This window comes from Hyposmocoma kahamanoa, unplaced genomic scaffold (genome assembly GCF_003589595.1).
Source record: "Hyposmocoma kahamanoa isolate Upper Pololo Valley unplaced genomic scaffold, ASM358959v1 66, whole genome shotgun sequence".
NCBI lineage: Eukaryota > Metazoa > Arthropoda > Insecta > Lepidoptera > Cosmopterigidae > Hyposmocoma > Hyposmocoma kahamanoa.
This window is the reverse complement of record NW_020653854.1, coordinates 18,274,693-18,299,527: the sequence shown is the minus strand read 5'-3', so window position 1 is coordinate 18,299,527 and position 24,835 is coordinate 18,274,693. Positions and strand designations below refer to the sequence as shown.

Here is a 24,835-nt window from a genome sequence, read left to right as displayed (position 1 = left end):
ATGCGCTTCCATTCCGTAGCAATATACATATATTGAACCTAAGTATTACATATTCCTAGGAAACAGGCTAGTGCATAAAAAGTGTACAGCGACGGACTAAAATAGAATTCACTGAACTTTACCCAGCAGGATATACCTAAAACCTGTAGTTATCGACAATTGAACATTGGTTTCATTTAATTTAATATAAATTATTTATGGTAATTTACTGCAAACTAAAAGCCACAATTTAATACTATGGATGCATGCATAAAGCTATAAATTTTATATTTTCCTCTTGTTCAGACACGTTTATTTATTTGTACCATTTAGTTCAATTCATGTTATAAAGCGGGTATTATCCCTGTGGAAAAGGGTTGGCCATATTCAAAAAGTCACAGACAGAAGGTGGTCACAGACCATCACGAGTGGTACCCGCTTTATAAGCAAAAAAGACGAAGCAGGCCATCAAAGTTGTGGAGCGACGATATTGCAGAAATAGCATTTATTATTATAGCATTATTGAAAGAAGTTGGAGAAGGCTTTCACCGCTAAAGGCTAAAGCTATACACAAATAATAAATAAATGTAGTTCAATTCTCATCAACCTATTTATACGTCCCACTGTTGGGCACGGGTCTCCTCTAAGGCAAGGGGGAGTATAAGGGTTAAGTTAAGGGCCATAGTCGTCACGCTGGCCCAATGTTGGTTGGGCCAGCTTCTTCTTCTTCTTCACTTCACATGTTCTCTGAATGTTGTGAACCTTCTTTGACGTGTAGATTTCATCACGATGTTTTCCTTCACCAAAAAGCTCAGGGCTTCAAATTAAATTACGCGCATAAACTCCGTGAAACTTAGAGAAACGAGCCCGGACTCGAACCTGCTTGAATAGCGGTAAGGCTACCACGGCTTCATTTATTAAATGCAATGTAATAATTAATTTATTATAACTAGAACGAAATAAAATGCTATTTGAAAACGAACGAACATACTGCGAATGTTTTAATTTTGTATGTCCACTGCTGCACTCATACTGCCTCTGTGGCCGAACGGTTACCATGCCATGACTGCCACGCAGAGGTCCCGGGTTCGATTCCAAGGACGAGAAAAATATTTGTGTGGCCTACACTTACATCTCTCGTGAGTTTGGGTGTAATTTGTGGTTGTATAAATGTGTGTCCATGGCACCCGCTATACAGGGTTTCTCTAGTGTGGGGCTATGAGTGTTTGCGCTATTTATTTAAAGTAAATTTTTATTAGGACTAGAAGTTCGCCGATATCACCTCGCTTAAGCCTACTTAATTCTACTGAAAAGCAATAGAGAATACTGCTATAGCCCGGATTGCACTTTTCAGTGCACAAATGGATTAAATATACTAATTAGACTCGTGAATACTTTGGGTCAGTCACCGATCTACAAAAATATTTAAATTGAAATGGAGACAACTACACACAAAGGAAAACATCAAAACTGACAAATAAGTCTACACAACTACAACAACACAAACTCACAACATAACACACACATTATGTTATCGCACATGAAACCAAATATTGTCGTAACTCAAAAATGATGGAATTGATAAAACACAGTTTGAAAGTTCAAAAAATTACTGAATTGAAACAGCAAATTTACATTCTCGTTTATAAGTAGATAACAGCTTATTATCTATAAACCAAAATAAACCCATTATACGCATTAAGGTTCATTAATTCTTTTCTTTTTAATTTTCAAATCGTGTTCTCATTTCCATCATTTTCGAGTTACGACAGTACTTGGTTTCATGTGCGATATACGAAGTGATATATTTGTATTCGACTAGTGATAGGAAAAAAACACTTTAATACAAAGAATAATTTTTAGAGCTCCCAAAACTCAATGAATATTCTATTAATGCTAATTACTGTACAATTCACAGCTGGTTAACTTCACCGTGATCCTGATGACTTGTGAAAGTACAAACATTTTAATGGTTATTTAGTAGGTTTGTATTATGACTATAGTAACTTGCTAGATGGACGTCGTAGACCGCTTTCTCCAGCTAACTGGTCATTCGACACAACGAGTACATAATACAAGCATGTAGAGACGTAAATGCATTTATAGCAATTACTTGTTTTCAAGACGATTTCCACTAATGTAGTAGCAATCTAATCATCATTGAAATATAAGTCAATATACACATGCCACTAGCTGTACACTTGAATGACCTTAGGAGGCAGACATCAGGTGACTATCCTGTGACCTGTAACAGATGCGAAGCAACTAGCAATGTATGCACGCAAGAGGAGGCATATTTGTGTATTCTGGCCTTTAGATTACATCCAATGTCATGAAATCAAGGTGAATGATCTCATACACAATGATTATTAGTCCAACCGTTTGTACCATTGATATTCTATAAATTATATCTTTAAAAAGTTATTAGTATTACTGAAAAGGAAATCATCAAATAGAATAGATTGATAAACAGTAGTATGCGGTAGTAGAGCTCCTTGTGAAAGAGTTCGTCCAGAGAAGTACTGCCACCTTACCTATTTCTGCCGCCAAGCAATAATGTCAGCATTACTGCATTCCGGTTTTGAGGGGTAGGGTACGAGAGGCACACGGGACTTATCAACTTGTGTCTCTGGGAGATGGACGCAGTGGCAGCGCCCTTCAGATCATTTCGATTTAAAGCTCTGAGTGGCACTACAACTATTATGGCAGACGTGTAGATTAATATCATGCGCACGATTCGTTCGTGCGGTCACTTGATATTATAAAAAAAGACATCAACACACACCATATTACACACCACCATTTAGTAACAGAAGAGCTTGTCCTTGTGAAAGAGTTTATCTAGGGAAGTATTGCCACCTATTTCAGCCGTAAGGAGTAATCTAAGCATTAGTGAGTTCGGTATTTAATTGTAAGGCTGCCTGTGTAATTACAGGTACATGGGACTTCTCAACGCATACCTCAGCGATTTAAAGTGGCACTGCAACTGTCAATGGGCGTGTCGCTTACCATTGGCGCACAACTTGTTTGTCCCGTCAATTGATATCATAAAAAAAATCACTTACAATTTTTTTAATATACTCACTTACATTCTTCAAAGCGCACTCTCTGTACAAAGTCATGTTTTGGTGCTTGTATGACAGTTCTGATATCTCCACTGCAACTGCTATGGACAGGCGTGTCACTTACAAGAGAAGATGACCACCAAGTGAAAGACTTGTTCGCCCCGTTACTTGGCATCATAAAAAAGGAAACTCAACAAAAACTAGTTCTTTTTTGAATTTTTATCCTGTCTCAGGAACCACATATAATTTAAAAGTAGTAAACTAACAGATTTTATTATAAATGCAAAATGTAACCCACTATGTAATTTATAATTCTATAGATATATACTTATTACGAGTGCCGTACCCCACCTATGGTGAGGTCGTGCTCGGCCTGCGGCGCGTGGTGGGTTTCAGTTTATGGGGTGTGCTCATGCTCTTCGGTGGCACAGCAGTTAGTACTATGGGCGCTTGATGAGGAGGTCGATTCCCGATTTATGCCAATTTAAGAAACGAACATTTCTAAGCTGGTTTTGGAATGAGTATTCTGGGTTATCGTTGATTTGGTATTAATAGCACCTACATAGTACATCGTAAATTCGGCAGTAGTTTGACATTTTTTCCCCTTAAATACTTCTCTTTGGCATAGCTTTCAAGAAAATGAAATTTAACATAGAGACGGTTGAGATACAACAACGCTATAATAAGTATCTCATTTCCACTGCATCGGGAAGCATACTTTACATTTTTACAATTGTGAGATCTTGTACTCGTAATCTATTACGTCTCCGTATATTATCTCCGTTTGATGGCGTGCTTCGGGCTTCGCCCTCCGCGGTCCTCGGCCTCTGGCTTCGGCACTTATGGCTTGTTTTAAAAAAATTGAAATAGCTCTTTAATGGCGGCCATATTTAAAAATTGCAAAAATATATTTTGACCACTAATTATTATCAAACAATCTTAGAAATCTTTTCGTGCCAATTCTCGATCCGAGCAAAGCAAGTTTTTTCAATAACCATTTACATAAAAAATTACGGCTATATCGAAAAACAGCAGAAACAAAATTTTTACCCCAAATTGTGATTGATGCCATGCCATTTTCAGTCGAATTAAAAGAAATTTTTATCTACCGCCAAAAAAGTTTGTATGGCAGCCATATTGAAAAATGGTGAAAAATAAATTTTAACCGCTAATTATTATTAAACACTCATAGAGACCTCGACCCCTATTTCTTCGGCCGCTATTTTGAATTCGCCATCTTGTTTTTTTTAAACCCATACAGTTGACCATTATTAATCTCTAGGACATTCCTTCGAGCACCTCCTACCTATCTCTAATAGTTTCCGTGATAGGAGACTTTGAAATTTGTATGGTGGTCATCTTATTTATTTGAATTTCGAACATTTTTTACTTCCCGCGGAAATTGACCAGGGTGTATCTCATAAAAATGCACAAAAATCCCCCCATGTATTATAGTTTTTGCAGGCCGTTGATCACTCTTTCATATTTTCCACATTTAGGTCTTCTCATATTTGATTCTTTGCTTTGGAATCTATCCGCGTACAACGGTACAAATATCTTAGCAGTTTCTACCGGAAGTGAAAAAAATTCAAAATTCGAAGAAACAAGATGACCGCCATAAAAATTTCAGAGCCTTATAGCTCAGCGAGTATCGGATACAGGCGAGGGGTCCTCGACCAAACGTCATAGAGGGCGATGGGGGTCAACTGCCGGAGATAAAATTTTTTCAAGATGGCCGACTCAAAATTGGGGCACAAAATAAAAGTGCACCGACCCGGCTGAAATTTGGCATCCGGCCGTGAATGGGGGCTCATAATAGGAATATGCGGTCGAAATTTTGATTCCGCCATTTTCCAAGATGGCCGCCATACATGTGAATTTTCTGCACTTTGGCGTCATTTTTCTCTCAGAAGGAGAGCGGGTAGGTAAAAATGATGTAGGAAAATTATGGTCGGATGAGTTTGAGAAATATCAAGAGGTACCGTAATCTTCGGAAAGTGCTCCGCATCAGGTAGGACTCCAGCTGCCCGGCCAAAGTATGCATCTTGGCTCAAAGTCTTCAAACAAATGTTTATTTACACCCTCCGCAATTTCTACGGGGAGTGAAAAAAATGCAAAATTCGAAAAACAAAATTTCCACCATACAAATTTCGGCGGCCGGTATCTCGAAAACTGTTGGAGATGTGTAGATTGTGTTCAAACTAATATTGTAGAGGGCGACAGCATCTAACTGGCTGTCGAAATTATTTTTCAAAATGGTCGATTCAAATTGGCAGCCCGACAAAAAAGTTAGTCCGATCCGACTGAAATTTTATATTCTTTTAATTTATGTTTAGGAGCCCGTAATACGAAATTGCAGTCAAATATTTGATTCCACCATTTTCCAACATGGCTGCCATACATTTTCTACCGTCAACTATGTTTCGAGGCCCATATCTCGGCGATTAGTAGAGATACATGAGAGGCGCTCAAGGAAATGTCGAATACTACGAGCCAGCTGCTAGTAAAAAAATTTCAAGACGGCGGACTCAAAATGGCGGCCCGAAATAATAGTGCTCCGATCCGACTGAAATTTGACATCCGATCGTGTATGGAGGCTCTTAGTATGTATCTGCTAACGAAATTTGGATTCCGCTATTTGCCAAGATGGCCGCCGTACAAGTGAATTTTCGGTTTTTTCACCAGAATTTTTCTCCCAGAAGAAGAGCGGCTGTATAAGAGTGATGTATGCGAATAATGGTTGGGTGGATTTGGTGGGTATCAGAAAGTACCATCCTTCGGAAAGTGCTCCGCATCAGATAGGACCCCAGATGCACGGGCGAAGTATACGTCTTAGCACTAAGGTCTTCAAACAAATGTTGCTCCACATCCTGGGCAGTTTCTATAGGGAGAAAAAAAATTTCAAAATTCGAAAAATAAAATGGACGCCATATAAATTTCGGGGGTCTATTTCTTCTGAAGTATTTAAGGATACAACTTGACGCGATCGTACCAACTACCTGACTCCCTCCCACCCAAATAAACTCAACAAACATACATTTCTGAAACAAACACTACAAGCAGCAAACTGTCACAAGCCCAATATACAGCCCTCGCGGGCCGCTTAAGCGGCCCAGCGCAACATGCAACATCCAAGTCGACCTGGTCTTCTTGATAAACGGCCCGGTGAAAGCGGTAGAGATGGGTGTATGACTTTCAAACAAAATTTGTCAAGGACCCTGGTCAGGTTCTACTGGGGTCAAATATTTACCAATATGGCGAATCCTAGATGACCGCCATAAAAAAATTTACTTTACTGAATCTTCGCAACTATTAATGATATTACTCGTATTTCTTCTGAAGTATACGAAGATACGATTTGACGCGATTATACCAACTACCAGGCTCCTTCCTACCCAAATAAACTTAACAAACATATATTTCTGAAACAAACACTACAAGCAGCAAACTGTCACAAGCCCAATACACAGGCCTCGCGGCCCGCCGCATCGCGCGCCATCTAGTATATATATAAAGCGACAAGTTTAGACTCACTTAGAAAAATAGAACGCATACTTCCCGATATGGTGGAAAAAAGATATTTATACCGTTGTACGCGGATAAGCGCCAAGGCAAAGAATCAAATATGAGAAGACCTGAATGTGGAAAATGTAAACGAGTGATCAACGGCTTGCAAAAACTACAATAAATGGGGGGATTTTTGTGCATTTTTATGAGATACACGCTGGTCAATTTCCGCGGGAAGTAAAAAATGTTCGAAATTCAAATAAACAAGATGGCCGCCATACAAATTTCAAAGCCTCCTATCACGGAAACTATTAGAGATAGGAGGTGCTCGAAGGAATGAACACTGGTCAACTGCCTGGGTTAAAAAAATTCAAGGTGGCGATTTCAAAATGGCGGCCGAAGAAAAACTTGCTTCGACCCGGCTGAAAATTGTCATGCGAGGGTCTTTAGGAGTTCTTAATCATAATTTGGGGTCAAAAGTTTATTTTCGCCATTTTTTAATATGGCTGCATATAAGTGTATTTTTCGTTAAAAATTGCTGCTGAAAGAGATTTGCTCTGATTCGACTGAAAATTGGCATGTGAAGGCCACTAAAAATCTATTAAATATATATTATATAATAATTTGTGCTCAAAATGTGTTTTTCTCCATTTTCAAATATGGCCGTCATAGAAGCATTCGTTGGCGGCAGAAAAAAAATTGCTCAGATCCCTTTGAAAATTGCCATATGGGGGTCTCTAGGAGTGCTTGATAATAATTTGTGATCAAAATTGGTTTTTCGCCATTTTTCAATATGGCTGCCATAGAAGTGTTTTTTGGCGGCAGATGAAAATTTGCTCTAATTCGATTGGAATTCGGCAAGTGGGGACCTCTGTGAGTGTTTAATAATAATTTGTAGTTAAAATTTACTTTTTGCCTTTTATCAATATGGCCGTCATTAAAGAGCTATGTTAATTTTTTAAAGTCATAAGTGCCGAGGCCGTAGGCGGAAGGCGAAGCCCGAAGCGTCCGCACGCCACCTTACGTAGGTAGTATACAGGGACTAGATTTCACAATTGTTCAAAATGTAAGGCATACTTCCCGATGTAGTGGAAATAATATCTTTATACAACTTATAGCGTTGTTGTATCTCGACCGTCTCTCTGTTAGATTCTTTTTTTTTGAAGCTATGCCAAAAAGAGAAGTATTTAGGGAAAAATGCCAGACAATCACTTCAAATTTATGGTCTCAAACTAGCGAATTTCCTGTACTATGAATACCAGAGTAACGATAATTCTGAAGGCAATACCCAGAATACTCTGACCAGGACCAACTTAAGAATGTTTTTTTCATAAATTAGCTCAAATAAGAATCTGAAACTTCCTCATCAGGCGCTCATAGTGCCACCTAAGAGCATAAGCACACCCCGTAATCTGAAAGCGACCACGCGCCGCAGGCCGACCCCGAACTCGAAACTCGGACGATATGTTAGGGAAACAAAGTCTTGGATATGAACAAAAAATATTTATTTACGATTTTCAAAAGCCGTAGAGAATTGTTTGCTGAAGTCTAAAAACTTATAAAGTTTTAAAGTAAAATTATTATTAATTTTTTTTTGTAATTGCCAATTTATAACTTTGCATTTAAATGGCGTAGGCTTAATTTTCAATGCAGAAGTTTATTAAATAGGTACACATGTTAGTGTAGGGGTTACTATTTTTTTATGATACCATGTGACGGGACAAACAAGTCGTGGGCCTGATGGTAAGCGACACGCCCGTCCATAACAGTTGCACTGCCACTGAGAGTTTTAAATCGCAAATATCTGAGGGGCGTTGCCACTGCGCCCATCACCCTGAGACATACGTCGACATGTTTCGTGTACTTATATGTATGTGACGTCATATGACTCTCCTACCTAAATGTAAAAATCTTATCAATTAGAATTAGTAGAATCTTTGAACATATCTCCTGAAAATTTGTCATTTTCCAAATGTGACCTATTTACACAAAGGCTGCTAACTGTTTATCTTTTAGCTTTGCAAAAGATGGTCTTAACCCTAGAAGACACTCATGTCCAGCAGTAGAATCGAATAATACTTTAAAACTTTTGCAGGCACGGGCACTACAACTTTCTAAAGTTTTATTGCAATCGGACGAATAAAAATGGAATGCATACAGGACAGACATACAAACATCCACTTTTATACACGTGTCCACGCCTATGCAATACGGAGTGAAAGTACTTTCAATATTGTAGAAAGGATATTTTGCTTCATTGAGACATTTTTTTTTTTTTTTTAAAGTAATACTGCATTCAAAACCTTTTAAACATCGCTTGCCTCAGCGACCAAATGTGAAAAAACCATTGGCATCATAAAAATACGGAGGGTCTGTTACCGTTATATGTCCGAAACAATTACTGTCAAGTAAGTAATACTCGACCAAATCTAAACACAATAACAAGTATGAAGCTTCATTCGAATAATATCTACGTGTTTTAATTTGATCGAGTATAACTTATTTGACAGTAATTTTTCGAATCGATGTCGGACTGAGTACGGGAGTAGACCCTCTGTATTTTTATAATGCCAATCAAAACGGTGCAATAAGGCAATCAGCGCAAAAGTGGTGTGACCACATGAAATGCGTGTAAAAGATGAGGGATTTAAAATTAGCAAAATTCATTTTATACATAGCAATCATATACTTATTATCTATATAATAATAATATATAATTATTAAATTTTCTTTTAGGCATGAAAATAGCATCCCAATTTAAAGTAATTGGAAAGGAAGAAAGAAAGAAAGAAAAGATATATTTATTTGGTCTCGTTACAAAAAAGAAAAGAAAAATAACATTAAAGCTTAAATTAAATATACAGAGAACCAAAAAGGTCACCACTCAGCATGTGCCGCTGTGTGCGCTGCTCAGGGAAACAAACCGGCGGCGCTGATATTCTGTGGCCACCATGAAACAGAAGGAACAAACGCCACTACAATACATATACATTTTGAAAACATGAACATATAAATACATCAACATAACATATTACAAAATACATAGATTTTGAAAAAACTATAACAACATTTTGCCACACACAAAAATATAAACTACAATATATACTTAAGAAACTACGCAAAAAAAAAACTAAAAAACCTTTTTTTTAAAAATACCCCACACGTCATACCTCTTTTGATTTCCACCAAATTTGATTTAAAATTATGCTTGAACATGGCAATCCTAGCACAGTTTCTTAACGAAGGAGGAATATTATTCCTGCATTTCGAAGCAGAATAACGAAAACTACCCCGAAATGCCGCAGTTTCATGTCTAGGGTAAACCAGACGAGTGGCCAATCTAACATTACGTTGTGCAAACTCTAGTTTATCGTACAGGTACGGAGAACTTTTATTTTTAACTATCCCGAAAAGCAAAGTTGCAAAGTGAGACGTCGGTGACATATGTTCATCAGCTTACCTTTATTAAGACAATTGACAGACATGACAATTACGTATTTTAGTATCATTTAAAGTAATTCTGTACAAAAACAATTAAAAATATGGGTTACACCATTTTTGTGCTAATAACTTCAATTGGATGCTAATAAGCGTTAGTGTCAACCAACATGATCACAGTTTTGCGAAAATGGCACCTAAAAATTTTTTTCCTTGTTTTTGATAATTTGTTCCAAAATTTACTTGTAAAATGAAAAGTTTTGCTGTCGTGGTTGTTGATGTTGGGGAAATACAGTAGTAACCACACCAATTCATCATTCCAGAGGTGACAACAGTAAAAGTTCCATTTTACAAGTAAATTTTATAACAGTCTGTCAAAAACAACGAAAAAGTCTTTACGTACTATTTTCGCAAAACTGTGATCATGTTGATTGATACTTTATTGCTTATCAGCATCCAATTATAAGAATTTATTCCTTCATTTAGCCCGTTCATAGACATAGATAAAATTGAACATGGTAAAAGGTGCCCCGTTTTGCTATTAGGTTCAACTTATATTGCAGCGGAATGGAATGGAAGCCACTTTTTGTTATATACAAAAACTTGTTGTTATGAACTTTATAGTCAATTATGTAACGTACAAACTACATTTCGCAGAAGTTGTCGGCTCCGCCGCAATATAAATTGAGGATTAGAATCTCAAAAAACTAACTGCGGGCTTTACAGTGCTATTTCCAAATGCTTTATGTGCATTTTATATTGAATCACTACGGCAAGAAAAGTAGTGAGTAGTCATTTTCGTGTGCGGTTTGTGTATATCCTGCCGATAAACGGGTTAAAGTACTTTCCCTCCGTGTCGCATAGCCGTGTGACACCCTGTATATATATAGATATTAATATAGCAATTATGCTTCGTGCGTCTGCCAAAGAAAGGAAAATACACACTTAATTTTAGTACAGAAAACCAAATGGGTATATTATTAAGCACCTAATGAAACTGGTGTAAATGACGACAGAGTTTGTATATTGTTTTTTCTTATAACAAATTCCTATTAAGTACAATCAATTTAATATGTTATGTAATAAAACAGCATTACGCGAATGGTTATTCCACCTCGTTGAGAAGGTCACTTCATGAAGATATTCTACTAATATTTAAATTTCTCTTCAAAATGCTGCGTAAGACTCTTATAACATTCCAAATCCATTATCCACAAAGCATATTTGGATGTATGTATGAATAATTTATTTGCTACTAAATGTTTCAATACATATTGTATAACGTTAATCGTTTAATCTACGTTACGTGACTGACGTGACCTTGGTAATGTAGTGGAGAGTAATTACGGTGCGGTGTAGACGCCACAAACAAATAACAACTGGGGTTACAAATATACAGCACGCATCGTTACGCCTCATAAAAGTCACTTCCAGCGGAAAATTTGGAAAATGTATATATTCAGAAGCAAAAGTACTGTTTGTTTATGTATGTGTATATATGCATACAGAGTGACATTTCAAAGCAGAACCGAAATTACTGAAGCTAGATATCTGTTGAAGAACTGATAACCAATGGGGGAAACAAGTGAAGACCACGGCCCGGCAATCGTAGTTTAGGACGCACGAACGCCGCCATCTGGCCAGATGGAGTAACGATCTGGGAAAGGTTGCTGGCTGCAATTGGATGCGACAAGCTGAGGTCTATGGCCAGCAGTGGACTGCGACAAGCTAATGTTAGTGAGAAATCCTTAGAAACTAGAAGCTCGAAATTTGTAATGTAATTCGCTTCAATTATGTGCGTCAGCGCCAAGGAAAAAGGGGTTGTTTTCGAATTAATTATACTATTGAACGAAAATGTTAGTAGGTACCTATATAAATAATTTTATTGTTTTCCCATTTCTATTTTTATATATACTTTCCTGTATTTTCTGTATTCTAAAAATTAAGAAACTAATTATAAACTTTAATTTCAGAACTAATTATAAATTAAAGCAATATTAAAATGTAACGTTACGTCCGTAAAAGGCAATTTAAATAGGGAAAAATGAAACTGGGAAAAACATGGTATATATTTATATGGCTACTCATCGACGTTGTGAATGCGTATATGAACAGACTTTATTTACAAGATATTTATTCGCTATAAATGTAATTACAATGAAGGTATTTTAATATTAGGTTAGATTTAACATTTCACCAGGACTTGGAAAGCGAATATTTTACACATTTGTAGCATATTATTGATGTAGCATGCAATTGAAGTCAAATCAATAGAATAGCATTAAAACATACAAGTAATTACAATTAAAATTTAATCATATAAATGTAATAATGAATGTTTAAACGAGAAATACCTTGACATTAATTAGGACAAATAACTATTGCTACCACCGTTTTCCCGTTACGTTAGGCACACAACGATTGTTATAATTTTATTAGTATTTTTTTTAAATTAGGGATGTAAATATGTTGTAATGTTAATGGTAAAATATCGACAAAAACAAAAGCAAATTAATTATTAAAACCTCCAACTTTTGAAAGTCAGGTATAGTTGAAAACCTAACATTGCGGTGGCACCACAATCAAAGAGCTTCTACCGTTCTTTTTTATCGAACAGCAATGGTATTAAAGAGGGAATTTATCAAAGAGCGACGGGGGTCTTCCAAGACTAGTCATAATTAATAAACAAGTCACTTCTACTGTTGCCGGAGCGGTTAGCCCGGCAGTCGCGTGTTGCCAGCCGCGGAGTGCATGTCGTTTTATATCGACAACAATCGACATTGTTGTGCTCTTGAAACTATTTAGTACGTCATTTAATGTCGCGTTTGGTAGTCATGTAGTAGAATAAAGAGGGAGACCGTGACCGGAGTAGGCATGATTATTATCCCCAACACATGATGGAGTGGACATTGCAGTGCCTCCTTTGGATCACCCTGGTGAGTGCCACACTATAATTTACTTGTATGTGTATTATCTGTAAGTGACATTTAATGTTCCCTTTGGTTGTTAAAATCTAAATAAGTAATTATAAAAACATGTATTATTCTCGTTTTGGTTTATTCTAATAGTAGCTTAATTTCGGCGTTGACTTGGTTTAACTATTAGCGGGACGTTTTTATTAGTTGTACCTGTTATTTTATCGGATTAACAGCGTAGTATATAGTATCATTAGAAGTGAGACTTCTTGTTCTATTCTTCGATTGGTGGACTGTAATAGGTCTGGTCTTGACATAAACACAATTTTACTCAGAGAAACTTTAATAATAACGACAAAAGTTAGTTTACACACGTTTTACTTCCGAGAGCAACCAGAGATCACATAGACAAAAACCATAGATTATAAAAAAATAATTTTGTTTAGACGTAAACACTTCTTCCACGTTTGTTTTTTGGTTACAACGTAAATCACGTAATTATACAACACTTTAAGCGCAAATAAAGTTATTCGATTGTCATATAAATTATAAATAACTATTTCTTATCTTCTGCTACTAATAACACATTTTTTTATTAATTATTAATGATGAGACGAAAGACGACTAAAGATATGGAACAATGCATGCTTGTATACTGTTTGTTTTTCATAAGTTAAAAACTGGTGTTTCGTAAACATATTAATTTTAATAGCATTCCGTTTGAACTCGTTCCGCGTGTTAAAAAGTAAAAGTTGACTGTCACTTTCTTGTACCTATAGCTATAAGTTAGGAGAATACAAATACATATAACAAGTATGAAAATAATTACACGAAAGATTCTTTTAACTTCACTTCCTACTTCAATATAGATTTTAAAACTGTCGTGGTTAATCACCGAATCTCACCCTTAGTGTAATAAGGCAGGCAAACAATATTTCAGGAGGGACGTTCAAAGATCCTACGATTGAAATTAGACTTTATTACGTTTAAATAGGAGAGTTATAAATTTTTACATACCTATACTTAATTTGTTTCATATAGTTATCGTGTTAGTTTTATGGCTTTCATGTGATATACGCACTTTACGTAATGATCACATGTGACTTTATTATGCCAAGGGTACAAAATGATCGCTGACTATTCACCCCATAAATATGTTCCGAAATGTCGGGAAAATAATAAGAAGTCATGGCGTGGTAAAAAGCCTGCAATTAGTAATAGTCCTTAAGTGAATAACCACGAGTCTTAAAATACAGAAAATGCGAAATTCTCGTTACGGTATTGCTGTCATCGTGCTATGTACTTATATGAATAGAAGTATAAGTATATAACTGAATAAGTTAATAGGTCATTAAAAAGTCTAGGTACTAAATGATCAGGTCAAATTTGTAATTTCTAGAAATACCTACACAGGAAGTAGAGTACTATTACTATTATAATAAGTAGTTTCTAATTATAAGTAGGTTCTAATTAAAATATAATAATTTTAGGATTTTGAATTCTAAGTTTACGCGATTGTCTATAGGTACATTAGAATTTTTTTTTTCTAATCAGTCCTATTTTTTCTAATCTAATCAGACGTGACCATGAGATGGCGCCAAGTAGAAATATGAGCATTACTGCGGTCCGGTTTTGAAGGGTAAGAAGAAGTGCTAGTAAAATTACTGGCACATGACACTTGTGAACTTATGTCTAAGGGTAACGGGCAGAACACCTGTTCTGCCCTTCAGATCTTTGCGATTTAATGGTCTGAGCGGAACTGCAACTGTTATGGACAGGCGTGTCGCTTACCAATAGGCCCACGACTCGTTGGCTCAGTCGCTTGGTATCATAAAAAAATGAGACCTGTAAAGGGCCCAAAACTTTCATTTCCAATTTGTTTACAATCCTAAATAAATCCTAATCTTATTCTTAAAACCATTTATAAAAGTGATACACTGGTCCATTAAAGTTATTATTAAAAAATTATGTAATTACGATCAATAAAAACCGGTAAAACGAAACCTCGCCTGGTTCTATAGAAAAATTATAGCTTGAGAACTTTATCTATAGTTACCCAACTATGTATACAGCAATCGTTTTCGTATTTGCGGTTTTTATGACCACAGCACTTACTTTTTCCAAAACGAGTTTTAATCTTTTTTTGATACCAAATGACGGGACGAACAAGGCTTACGCCATAGCAGTTGCAGTGTCACTCAGAGCTTTAAGGGTCGTATTCCAGAACTCTACTCTATGCTCGAGTCAGGACTTGAGTATGATTTCAAGCACTGGAAATCATACTCAAGTCCTTGCCATTAGGGTTGTATTTCCAGTGCTTGAAATCATACTCGAGTCCTGACTTGAGCATTGAGTAGAGTTCTAGAATACGAAACTAAGGGTCGTATTCTAGAACTCTATTCAATGCTCAAGTCAGGATTGCACTGGAAACACAAACACTGGAAATACGACCCTAATGACAGGGACTTGAGTATGATTTCGAGTGCTTTAAACCATACTCAAATCCTGACTTGAGCATTGGGTAGAGTTCTAGAATACGACTCTCAATCTCAAAGATCTGAGAGACACTTCCACCTGCGCCTGTCACCTTAAGACATAACTTGACAAATCCTATGTACCTGTAATTTGACCAACATGGGTGTTGGTCAAAGGCACTTTAAATCGGAACGCAAAAATTCTCACATTGGCGGCAGAAATAAGCAAGGTGGCAGTACTTCCCTGAACGATGACTTCTAAATTCGTAAACCTCGTAACCTCCATTAATGTGAACTTTTGAAAAAGGCACAAAAAACAGAATTACTGGAAATAATTATGTGACAAAAAAAGGAGTCTACAATTTATTTTTTAAACTTTCATTGCCCGATCTTGAAGAGTAAAAAAAGATGTCATCCAAAAACGGAGTAATGAGGTTTTAAAATTTTGCAGACGACGAACAGTTTCACAAGGAGCTCTGCTACTAAATGAAAAAAAAAAAAACTTTCTGACAATTACTTATATCGAAACGTTATCATCTTGCCGAACTTAAAACACGATAAATGTCAAAAGGCGACTCTAGTAGCTCGGAAACTTTTACAACAAGAGGTGGATTAGCACTTTTAATTACGCTGCATTTCAGCGTACCGGGAAAAAAATCAACTTCTCATCGGTATCTCCAAAATCACGGGAAAAACGAGACTCACGAGACTGTTTCCAAAGTAGGTTTCATGTCATGGCGTAATATTTTATTCTAGCTCTAAAAGTTCAATTATAAATTCAAACAATATTTATTAGAGTTTTTTTTATAGTGGCCACTTAAAAAACAACGGGCGTTTAATGTAGTTTCAGATAGAGGGAATCTGGATCTTCCACAGATACTAAACTGCATCCACCCTACATGTCCATGTAACTATAAAAAGAGACTGTTGATTTATGGTCTTTTCCATCCTCTAAGTTTATAGTCCATTTCACATATGATGAGCTCTATGACTTTTCCAATTTTTACGTTGCACATCTACTATTTCTAATTAATCTCTCAATCAGGTTCCAAAAAGAATTAATAAATTTGTCATAATGTTGTACCAAAAATAAAACAATATTTGTTGCACTTGTAATTTTAAAACAAAAATTACAGTAATTAAGTAAAAGACAATAAAATCATAAACATAAAATAAATTACCCCCATGACTTGACGCGTAAAACGAAATATTTTATTTAGAAATAATCACCACAAAATCGATAAAGTGAATCGGCTATTGAGTATCTCGTAGGATATGAGTATGCGGATCATTTTCTTTTGAGTTTTGCGATTAATTATTGCAATTGATTTTATGCTTTGGTGTTGACTTTTTGTTTGGTTGTTATTGATTTTTGTCTTGAGGTTTTTTTGGTAACTTAATAACATAATAATTGAAATATTTTTATTTTGTTTATTATATATTTTTAAATTATTTTCTTATAAATCGATTCTCTCTTCGTTACAAATCATCTTGATAAGATATTTAAATCGATTTTTTTTTTCATTCGATTTTACATCACCACATCTCTAGAAATTTTGAATCTTAAACGTCACCGGAATCATGCTATGTGAAATGAACTCTATTAGAAGGTCAATGATAGTAGATTATTCAGATTTTTTTAGATTTTTTAGATTTTTATATGAATACAGTTTAATTAAGTGACTTTAGACTCACTAATTTCGATATTCCCGAGACTCAAGAATGCCAAAATATCTTCGAGATTTGCAAAATTTTGGAGATTCAGAGTCCCGGGATGAAGGTTCTAATATAAATCTGAATATATCAAAACAAATACAAGCCCAAGAAACCAGGCAACGCATTTTTTTTTTCATTTATTTGTCGTTTACACTAATCTCTCATTATCGAACTCAAATAATCTTTATTTCAAAAGTAAGCAAATTGCACTTGAAATCGTCATATTGATTAAAATCTATTTTTATTCGTAAGGCAGTTTCCCCTGAAAAGAATGAGCAAGAAACTTTAGGGGTTGCTCATTGTAAATATACATTTCATAACATAACACACTAAATAAACATCGTAGATCGAGATTGCCTGCAAGAGCTAAAAGTGTCACTCATATTTTTGTCATCCAAGTAGGCAGAAGCTGTATAACCTTTAATATAAAGTTTTCGTTTCACTATAGATAGTTTTAAACCTCGTGAATGGCACATTTTGGATATCAACCGGAATGTTGTTTTATGAAGAAGAGTATTTATTGCCCCTTAAATGAATTTGTAACTTTGTGAAAACGACTATCAAAAATAGCTAGTTTATTTTTATTTAAAATGAAGAGTAATTTTGGCATACTTTTTTCAGGCATATTTAATAGTAGTCTGCTGAACTTCAGATAACGCGATTTATAGTGTATACATAAATATTTCGCGCATGACAACTAACTGAGTATAATCTCAAAATGGCTTTAATTTATGTTAATATTACCTATTTAGTTTCAATGCGACAGTATTGTCCTATTACTTTGAAATGAAGTCCTATATTAATGACACATCAATATAGCGAAATTTTGGAAAAAATTATTAATATAACACAATTTTGAGATAAAATATAATATAACGCCATTTTTGAGATAATACTATGTTAGTTGTCGAGTGCGATTTACTTTCGTTATCGCTCTTAGCATTTGTAAGTCAATGCTCTTATCGCTAGAACTTATTTTCGCGAGGAACATAGAAAAAAGGCCTTTAAAAAGAGAATAGAATACCAAAGCATTTTAGTGTATTTCACTGACTTTAAAAAAAAGCGGTACAGGTAGGTTACCTTTAGTTCTCGCAATTACGAACGCTTGGCAGTTGGCTGTATGAATTTTTCTTTTGCCTTTTAACATAGTTCACTAATTAGTATGTAGATTTAAAAGTTTAGAGAAATGGACAGTGGATTTTCATACTTACTTTGCAGCCCTTGCCGGGAAGCATCGAGTATATAACCAGAAATAGAGACGAAATATGGGCCACACATTCCTGGTAACTTATCAGTGATATATCACTTATAAATATCAACTCTCGCTTGCACTGAAATAAAGACAGGCCAAAAACAGACCTGTGTGTGCATCTCCGTATATTCCAAAAATATTCTGTATTTATTGTAATAAAGATAATACCTCTAACAATGGCGTGCTGTTCCATTCGGTGGTGCGGGGAAAAACAGTAAAACATCTAATTACAAAACAAACAAAATCAAATTTCATCGGTAATTAAATATTAATTTATTTGTAATTTTGCAATTTTCGTCCATTATAGCAAAGCTCAAGTTAACTGGTAGATTTGAAGTGAAACAATTGACGACACCCATTGACGACACCCGTCTATTATTTCGAATTCGGGCTGACCAATCGGAGCGCAGTTGTCACAGTAATGATACGGCAGAATAGTTTTCAAACAAATGAAATGACATTTCGTCGTTATTGTTCTAAGATTTCGTCTTTATTCCTTTATTTTTTCATCCTCTAAGCATGGTCCTGAAATGACAAACTTTACGTGTTCGCTTTTTTAACCGACTTCTCAATTGCATCCTTTTCTCCAATTCCCTTTGAGGAGGTTCTCAATTAAAGTGTGTGTTTTTTTGTATGTATGTTACGCTATAACTTAGGTATTTGTGAACCGATTTTCATGATTCTTGTTTTGTAGGAAGGAGGGTACCTCTGTAGTGGTCCCATTGAATTTTGAAGAAAATCATCCACCTCTCAAGGGTCGCTTTTCACGTATGAAGATTCATTTTTGTAAATTGCGCCTAAATTTTATTAAAAGGAGCAATTATTTTAATGGTTGATTTTGCTATTCTCCAATTCAAGGCGTTTTTCTCTCTCAATACACTTTGAGTAGTGAGAACCGATTTTTATTATCTCCTGTGTTAAGTCCCGTATAGTGGCGAACTAGAGGATGAATCCCGGTTTGCGCACTTTCCGGTAACCGATTTCAATAAAACTTGGTAATTCTACGTACTTTTGAGGTCGGTTTTTTTAGTATTCTGTACTGAGTTTATGAAAGTAATGCAAACATTTCCATGTTTGAGAAAAATTACATTTTACTGAGTGTACTGTGACGATAGATAGTAAGACTTACACTAGTGTAAGCATTAATTTGTGTTTAATTAAATTCAATTTTTGTAAACTTATCATCATCTGATCAATCATATGGACATCTGACTGTTCACATTATACATTACACTGTTAGCCCCTACACAGCCCAATCCTTCTTCTACGTGCAGGTTTCGTCACGATGTTTTCCTTCCGTTAGCAAGAGGTACTGCTACAAAAATTCGAAATTAAACCCATTAAGTAGAGTTTCTTGCTCGTTCTTCTCTGGGAAGTCAGCACAGTGAACAAGCTGTAGCTTAAAAAAATTACGTTTCCAAGTGTAATTTATTTTTATGAGACCAAGCGACGGGACGAACAAGTCGTTCATCTATTGGTAAGTGACACGCCTGACCATAACAGTTGCAGTACCACTCAGTGCCTTAAATCACAAAGATCTGAGGGGCACTGCCACTGCACCCGTCACCCTGACACATAAGTTGACAAGTCCCATGTGTCTGTAATTTCACCAGCAGCCTTACCTTTCATAACCGGAACGCAGTAATGCTCACATTACTGCTTGGTGGCAAAAACAGGTAAGGTACTTCCCTGGACGAACGCAAGGAGTAAGTACTGCTACTATGGAATAAATGATTGTTTTAACTTTGACTTTGATTATTAGAACATGTACTTGTAGCTGCCTTTTTAAAGTGTTCAATGTTCATCGACGACCTCGTCGTTATTTTTCATCAAGTGAGATGGAGGTCTTCCAAAACTTCATACACACTCAGCCACGGCCAATTTATATAACTTTAGTTAACTAAGATACATTTTGCTCGTCGTGTGCAAAACTTGTCGCGCTCATATATTGTAACTTAATATACAGTATTTAGACATAACTGACTGTGGCAAAATCAAAGTTACATGAGTTGTGTGACAGGCAATTTTAACGAACTGGTGGACAACATTGAAATAAATGTTTGATGGGTGGATGCGGTACGTACAAAAAATAAGATTCAGAGTTGTTACCCATAAGTCATGTATCTTTAGTTAACGGATATACGCCTGCCACGGCAGAGGTACATGCTGCCAGAGATTCGACTCCTCGAACACTCAATTGCAAAGCAATCGTTTCCCACTTGGCTATCACAGCTGTACAAAAACGTGTGCTTTAATACAATTTTATTTTGATAAAAAAGGCAAATGATAATTATAATTATCAAAGTAAGTAATAGGTACTTTCCTAACACATAAGCTGGATCAATACTTATTATAGATTTTTTGTCAATTAAGTTATGGAATTCTAATTGATAACATAATAATGCTAATTGGCATAGCAATCTAATGAATTCGATACAAAAAAACGATGAAGCGTATTCGGCACAAATAAACCACGTTATACTCCACAACAACAATGTCATTACTCTAACTACCTGTAATTGCCCGCACCAAAACACTTTTTAAATATCAACAAATAAACAACAAAACACACAAAAAATATCATGCACTTGTATTTATCGAGTTATTTTTATAAATAAGCGCAATAGTCCATAGACAATATGTTTCGACAAGTAATGTCTTAAGTTAAAACTAATTTCCTACGGTATCATAGTAATTAACAACACAAAACCGCCTGTTGCGCATTGGCTTATATAATTATACTTACATTACACATTAAAGCTCTGTGTTTTTATTATTTAGGGTCAATTTTTACGGTCAATAAACAATATTTCGTTCATTTATTCATTCTTAAGGTTGACTTTCGCGCTACGACTGACGAGATGCTTAGCATGCTTTAAATAATGAATACATTCAGGCGTTACTTGCGGAAATCCGTGCCATAGAAATGGAAGTCAATTAATTTACTACTCCGTAAACCCAGTGAAGGTTAAATCGTGCAAACATTTATATACATACTTCCATTTTTATTAGAAAGCTAATGTCTTTCGTTAAAGTGCTGCTCGTAAGGGAGTTACCACATTTATTGACATGAAATCGCATTAATAGAGCGCAAGGCGATGGCAGTCCATTACAATATGCTGGCTCGCAGGTTTTCACGATGTACAGATGAAGTGAAGGTAGCGCTTTTTAAAACATATTGCCCGTCCTACTGTGGGCCGGTTACATGAGCCAGACATACGGCGCGCTGTGCATCTAGTACAACAATGCATTTAGGATGCTGTTCCGACTTTTGCCTTACTGCAGCGCGTCTACCATGTTTGCTGAGAAACAAATTGACGATTTCTACACTATCATGCAAAAGCGAGACTCGTCGTATTCGTCTCAGTACTTAAGGCGCACTATAAGTTTCAGGAACTGGCCACTTACATAAACAATATTTAAAAAGTAATTACAACATTTCAAAATGGAACTCTTTGGCTGTAGAATACAGTTTGTTTCATTTGACTGTCACTTGTTTTTACATTGTGGCGTCATTTTAGAAATTGGTTGTCTACATCACCATAGATTTAACTCGTGAAAATTTTCATAGTATGATTTTCTACGACTTTAAGTGTAAGTTAATAGCTCAGCGGAGCTTCGCTCGCCTTCAAACTGCTTTTGGCGATAAAGCACGATGCAAGACGACTACTTATAGCTGGCTTGCAAAATTCAAACGCGGTCGCGTGAATCTCAGTGACGAATTTCGTGATGGTCGCCCGTCCACTGCTGTGAACAATAAAAACATCGACGATGTGCTCCGTATGATCAAAACAGACAGGCATGTAACATACCATGAGATTCGGGCATCTTTAGGCATAGACATGAGTCAAATACAATCAATACTACACAAACATTTGGGTGTGACAAAGCTGTGCCCTCGGTGGATCCCACACAATTTGACTGAGGCTCAAAAAACAGATCGCGTCACTTTGTGCAATGCCATGCTTACCAGATTCAACGAAGGGGCGTCAAATTTGGTGTGGGACATAGAGTAACAGATGACGAAACATGGATTTATAGTTACGATCCTAAAACAAAGCAGCAATCGAGCATATGAGTCTTTCGACATTAGCCGAATCCAACTAAAGTGGCGCGCGTGTAAAGTGCCTCTAAGCGGATAATTGCTTCTTTTTTTTTAATAAAACTGGACACGTGGCAACTGTTGCTTTGGCGAATCGTTGTACCGTGAATAGTGATCGGTACACGACCATTTATTTGTCGGAAGTTATTGACAAACTCTGTAAAAATAACCCGTAAACGCTGTATCTTGTTGCACCACGATAATGCCAGTTCTCACACGGCCACACAGACAAATGAATTTTTGAAGGTGAACAACGTTGATCTTATGAACCATCCCGCGTACAGTCCCGACCTGGCACCTTGTGACTTTTATTTATTTCCAAAAATTAAGAACCAGTTACGCGGTCAACGATTTTCATCACCTGAAGTGGCTGTCGAAGAGTATGAAAAATATGTTTCAGAGATTGTCACGGAGGAGTGGCATAAATGTTTTCAAAATTGGTTCATTCGTATGAAAAAGCGCATTAACGCTAACGGAGAATATTAAATTCATTTAATATTACGAAAGAAGAAAGAAACAATAAATTCATTTCTGACCATTTATAGTATTTTTTTCTTATTCATTCCGGAAACTTATAGTGCGCCTCACGTATAAACAGCATCCTGAGCACATATTGGCTAATACACAGCAGTTCCCAATACTGTAGGGGTGGATAGGTTAGCACACTCCTATTTTTTTATGATACCTAGTGACGGGACAAACGGGTCGTGCGCCTGGTGGAAAAAGATACGCATGTGCACAATAGTTGCAACGCCACTCTGAGCTTTAAATCGCAAAAATCTGAGGGGCTCTCCCACTGCGCCCATCACCCTGAGACTTAAGTTAATAACTCCCATGTACCTATAATTTCGCCAACGCCCTTACCCTTCAAATCTGCAGCCACTTAGCCTCTCATTCGTTGAGTACGTTGTGCTCTCGTCGGGTAAATATTAATAATTTTGTTTTATAATTATTTTAAACCTAACACTGGCTTAAGTACTTTTCTTAGCAACAAATGTTAGTAGCAGTAGAGCTCCTCGTGAAAAAGTTCGTCCAGAGAAGTACACAGCCTATTTCTGCCGCTAAGCAATAATCTGAGCATTTACTGTGTTCCAGTTTTGAAGGGTAAGGGGTGCTGTTGAAATTACAGACACTAGGACTTGCCAACTTACATCTCAAGGTAACAGCCGCAGGGTGGCAATAATAATAAGATCTCTGTGATTTAAAGCTCTGACAGGCACTGCAACTGTTATGGACTGGAGTGTCACTTGGTATCACAAAAAAAATTATAGATGCATTAATATCTGAAATAAATCGTTTATTTGTTCATGAAAGTAAAACTTTTCTTTCCTGCTTAAGCCGTTTCTGTATTACCAATTGTGGTAGGTATTCCCTGATTATTTTAATGTAGAATTAGAATTAATGGATTTTATTGCAGCTAAGCATTAGCTACTTAATTACACATACGAAGTTAATTTGTGTCCTGATGTGTGTTAACTGGTGACGTTGTGAAATGAATTGTTTCTTTGAATTTAATTGACTTGAAAACAATAATTGCTGTGATATGGCTAAAAACAATGCAAGCCCAAATTAGAGGTTAGTTATCGCAGGGAACCGCCCCGATAGAGATATTTGATAATTAACCGACTTCAAAAAAGTAGGAGGTTCTCAATTCGATTTTTTATGTGTATGTTACGCGATTACCCCGGCATTTGGGAACCGATTTTGATATTTTTTGTTGGAAAGAGGGTACCTCAGCATTGGTCCCATTTAAATTTGAAGAAAATATTCCGTCTCTAAGAATGGCAAACTAGGGGATAAATCCGGTTTCGCGCACTTTTTTTATCCGATATCAATGAAACTTGGCAAACAAGTGTAATTCCAATGAAAAAGCCGATAAACAAAGTTTTGAGGTCGATTTTTTTTAATAAAAAGGTTATAATTTCTTCGATTAATTGTATAGAATGTCGATGAAACATTTCAATATAATGATTATATTATATTTTGATGATCATAGTTACTCGATATCTTATAGAAAATGTTTTATTATATAAAAAATTATAAATTGGAATATTGATATAATAATATAAATGAAACTATTTTTTGCCGGATTTTCCGGCAAGATCCCGAAACGTTGGTTTGTTTGAAAAGACAAATATAAACGATTGTAAAACCGAAAACTAAGAGCCTATGCACACGTCGTATTTTATACACGCCGAGGACGCGCGAATACGCGCCGCAGACGGGCTGTAAACGCGCTTATGTATCGCGCATTTTGATAAGAGATAGTTTTCATTTTAGTTCTGCTTGTTAATTTCAGTTAATTTTTGAAACGAAGCAACTACATGAAATTCTATATAAGCTTCTTGCTTGCAACTCGACCTGCTCTTGTTGAAAGATGACATTCA

At 36.1% G+C, this 24,835-nt stretch overlaps 1 protein-coding gene across 2 annotated transcripts in view; it reads left to right on the top strand.

Moving 5' to 3' along the window:
* The first annotated feature begins 12,702 nt into the window (after positions 1 to 12,702).
* The window catches only part of LOC113231725 (protein spaetzle), a 27,767-nt gene continuing 15,634 nt past the window's right edge, over positions 12,703 to 24,835 (top strand). Inside the window, exon 1 of one of the 2 annotated variants that reach the window (XM_026466207.1) lies at positions 12,703 to 12,925. In XM_026466207.1, the coding sequence (XP_026321992.1) occupies positions 12,884 to 12,925 (42 nt within the window). In that variant the 5' untranslated portion in view covers positions 12,703 to 12,883. The remainder of the gene's footprint in view (positions 12,926 to 24,835) is intronic. The other variant, XM_026466208.1, reaches the window with a different exon arrangement.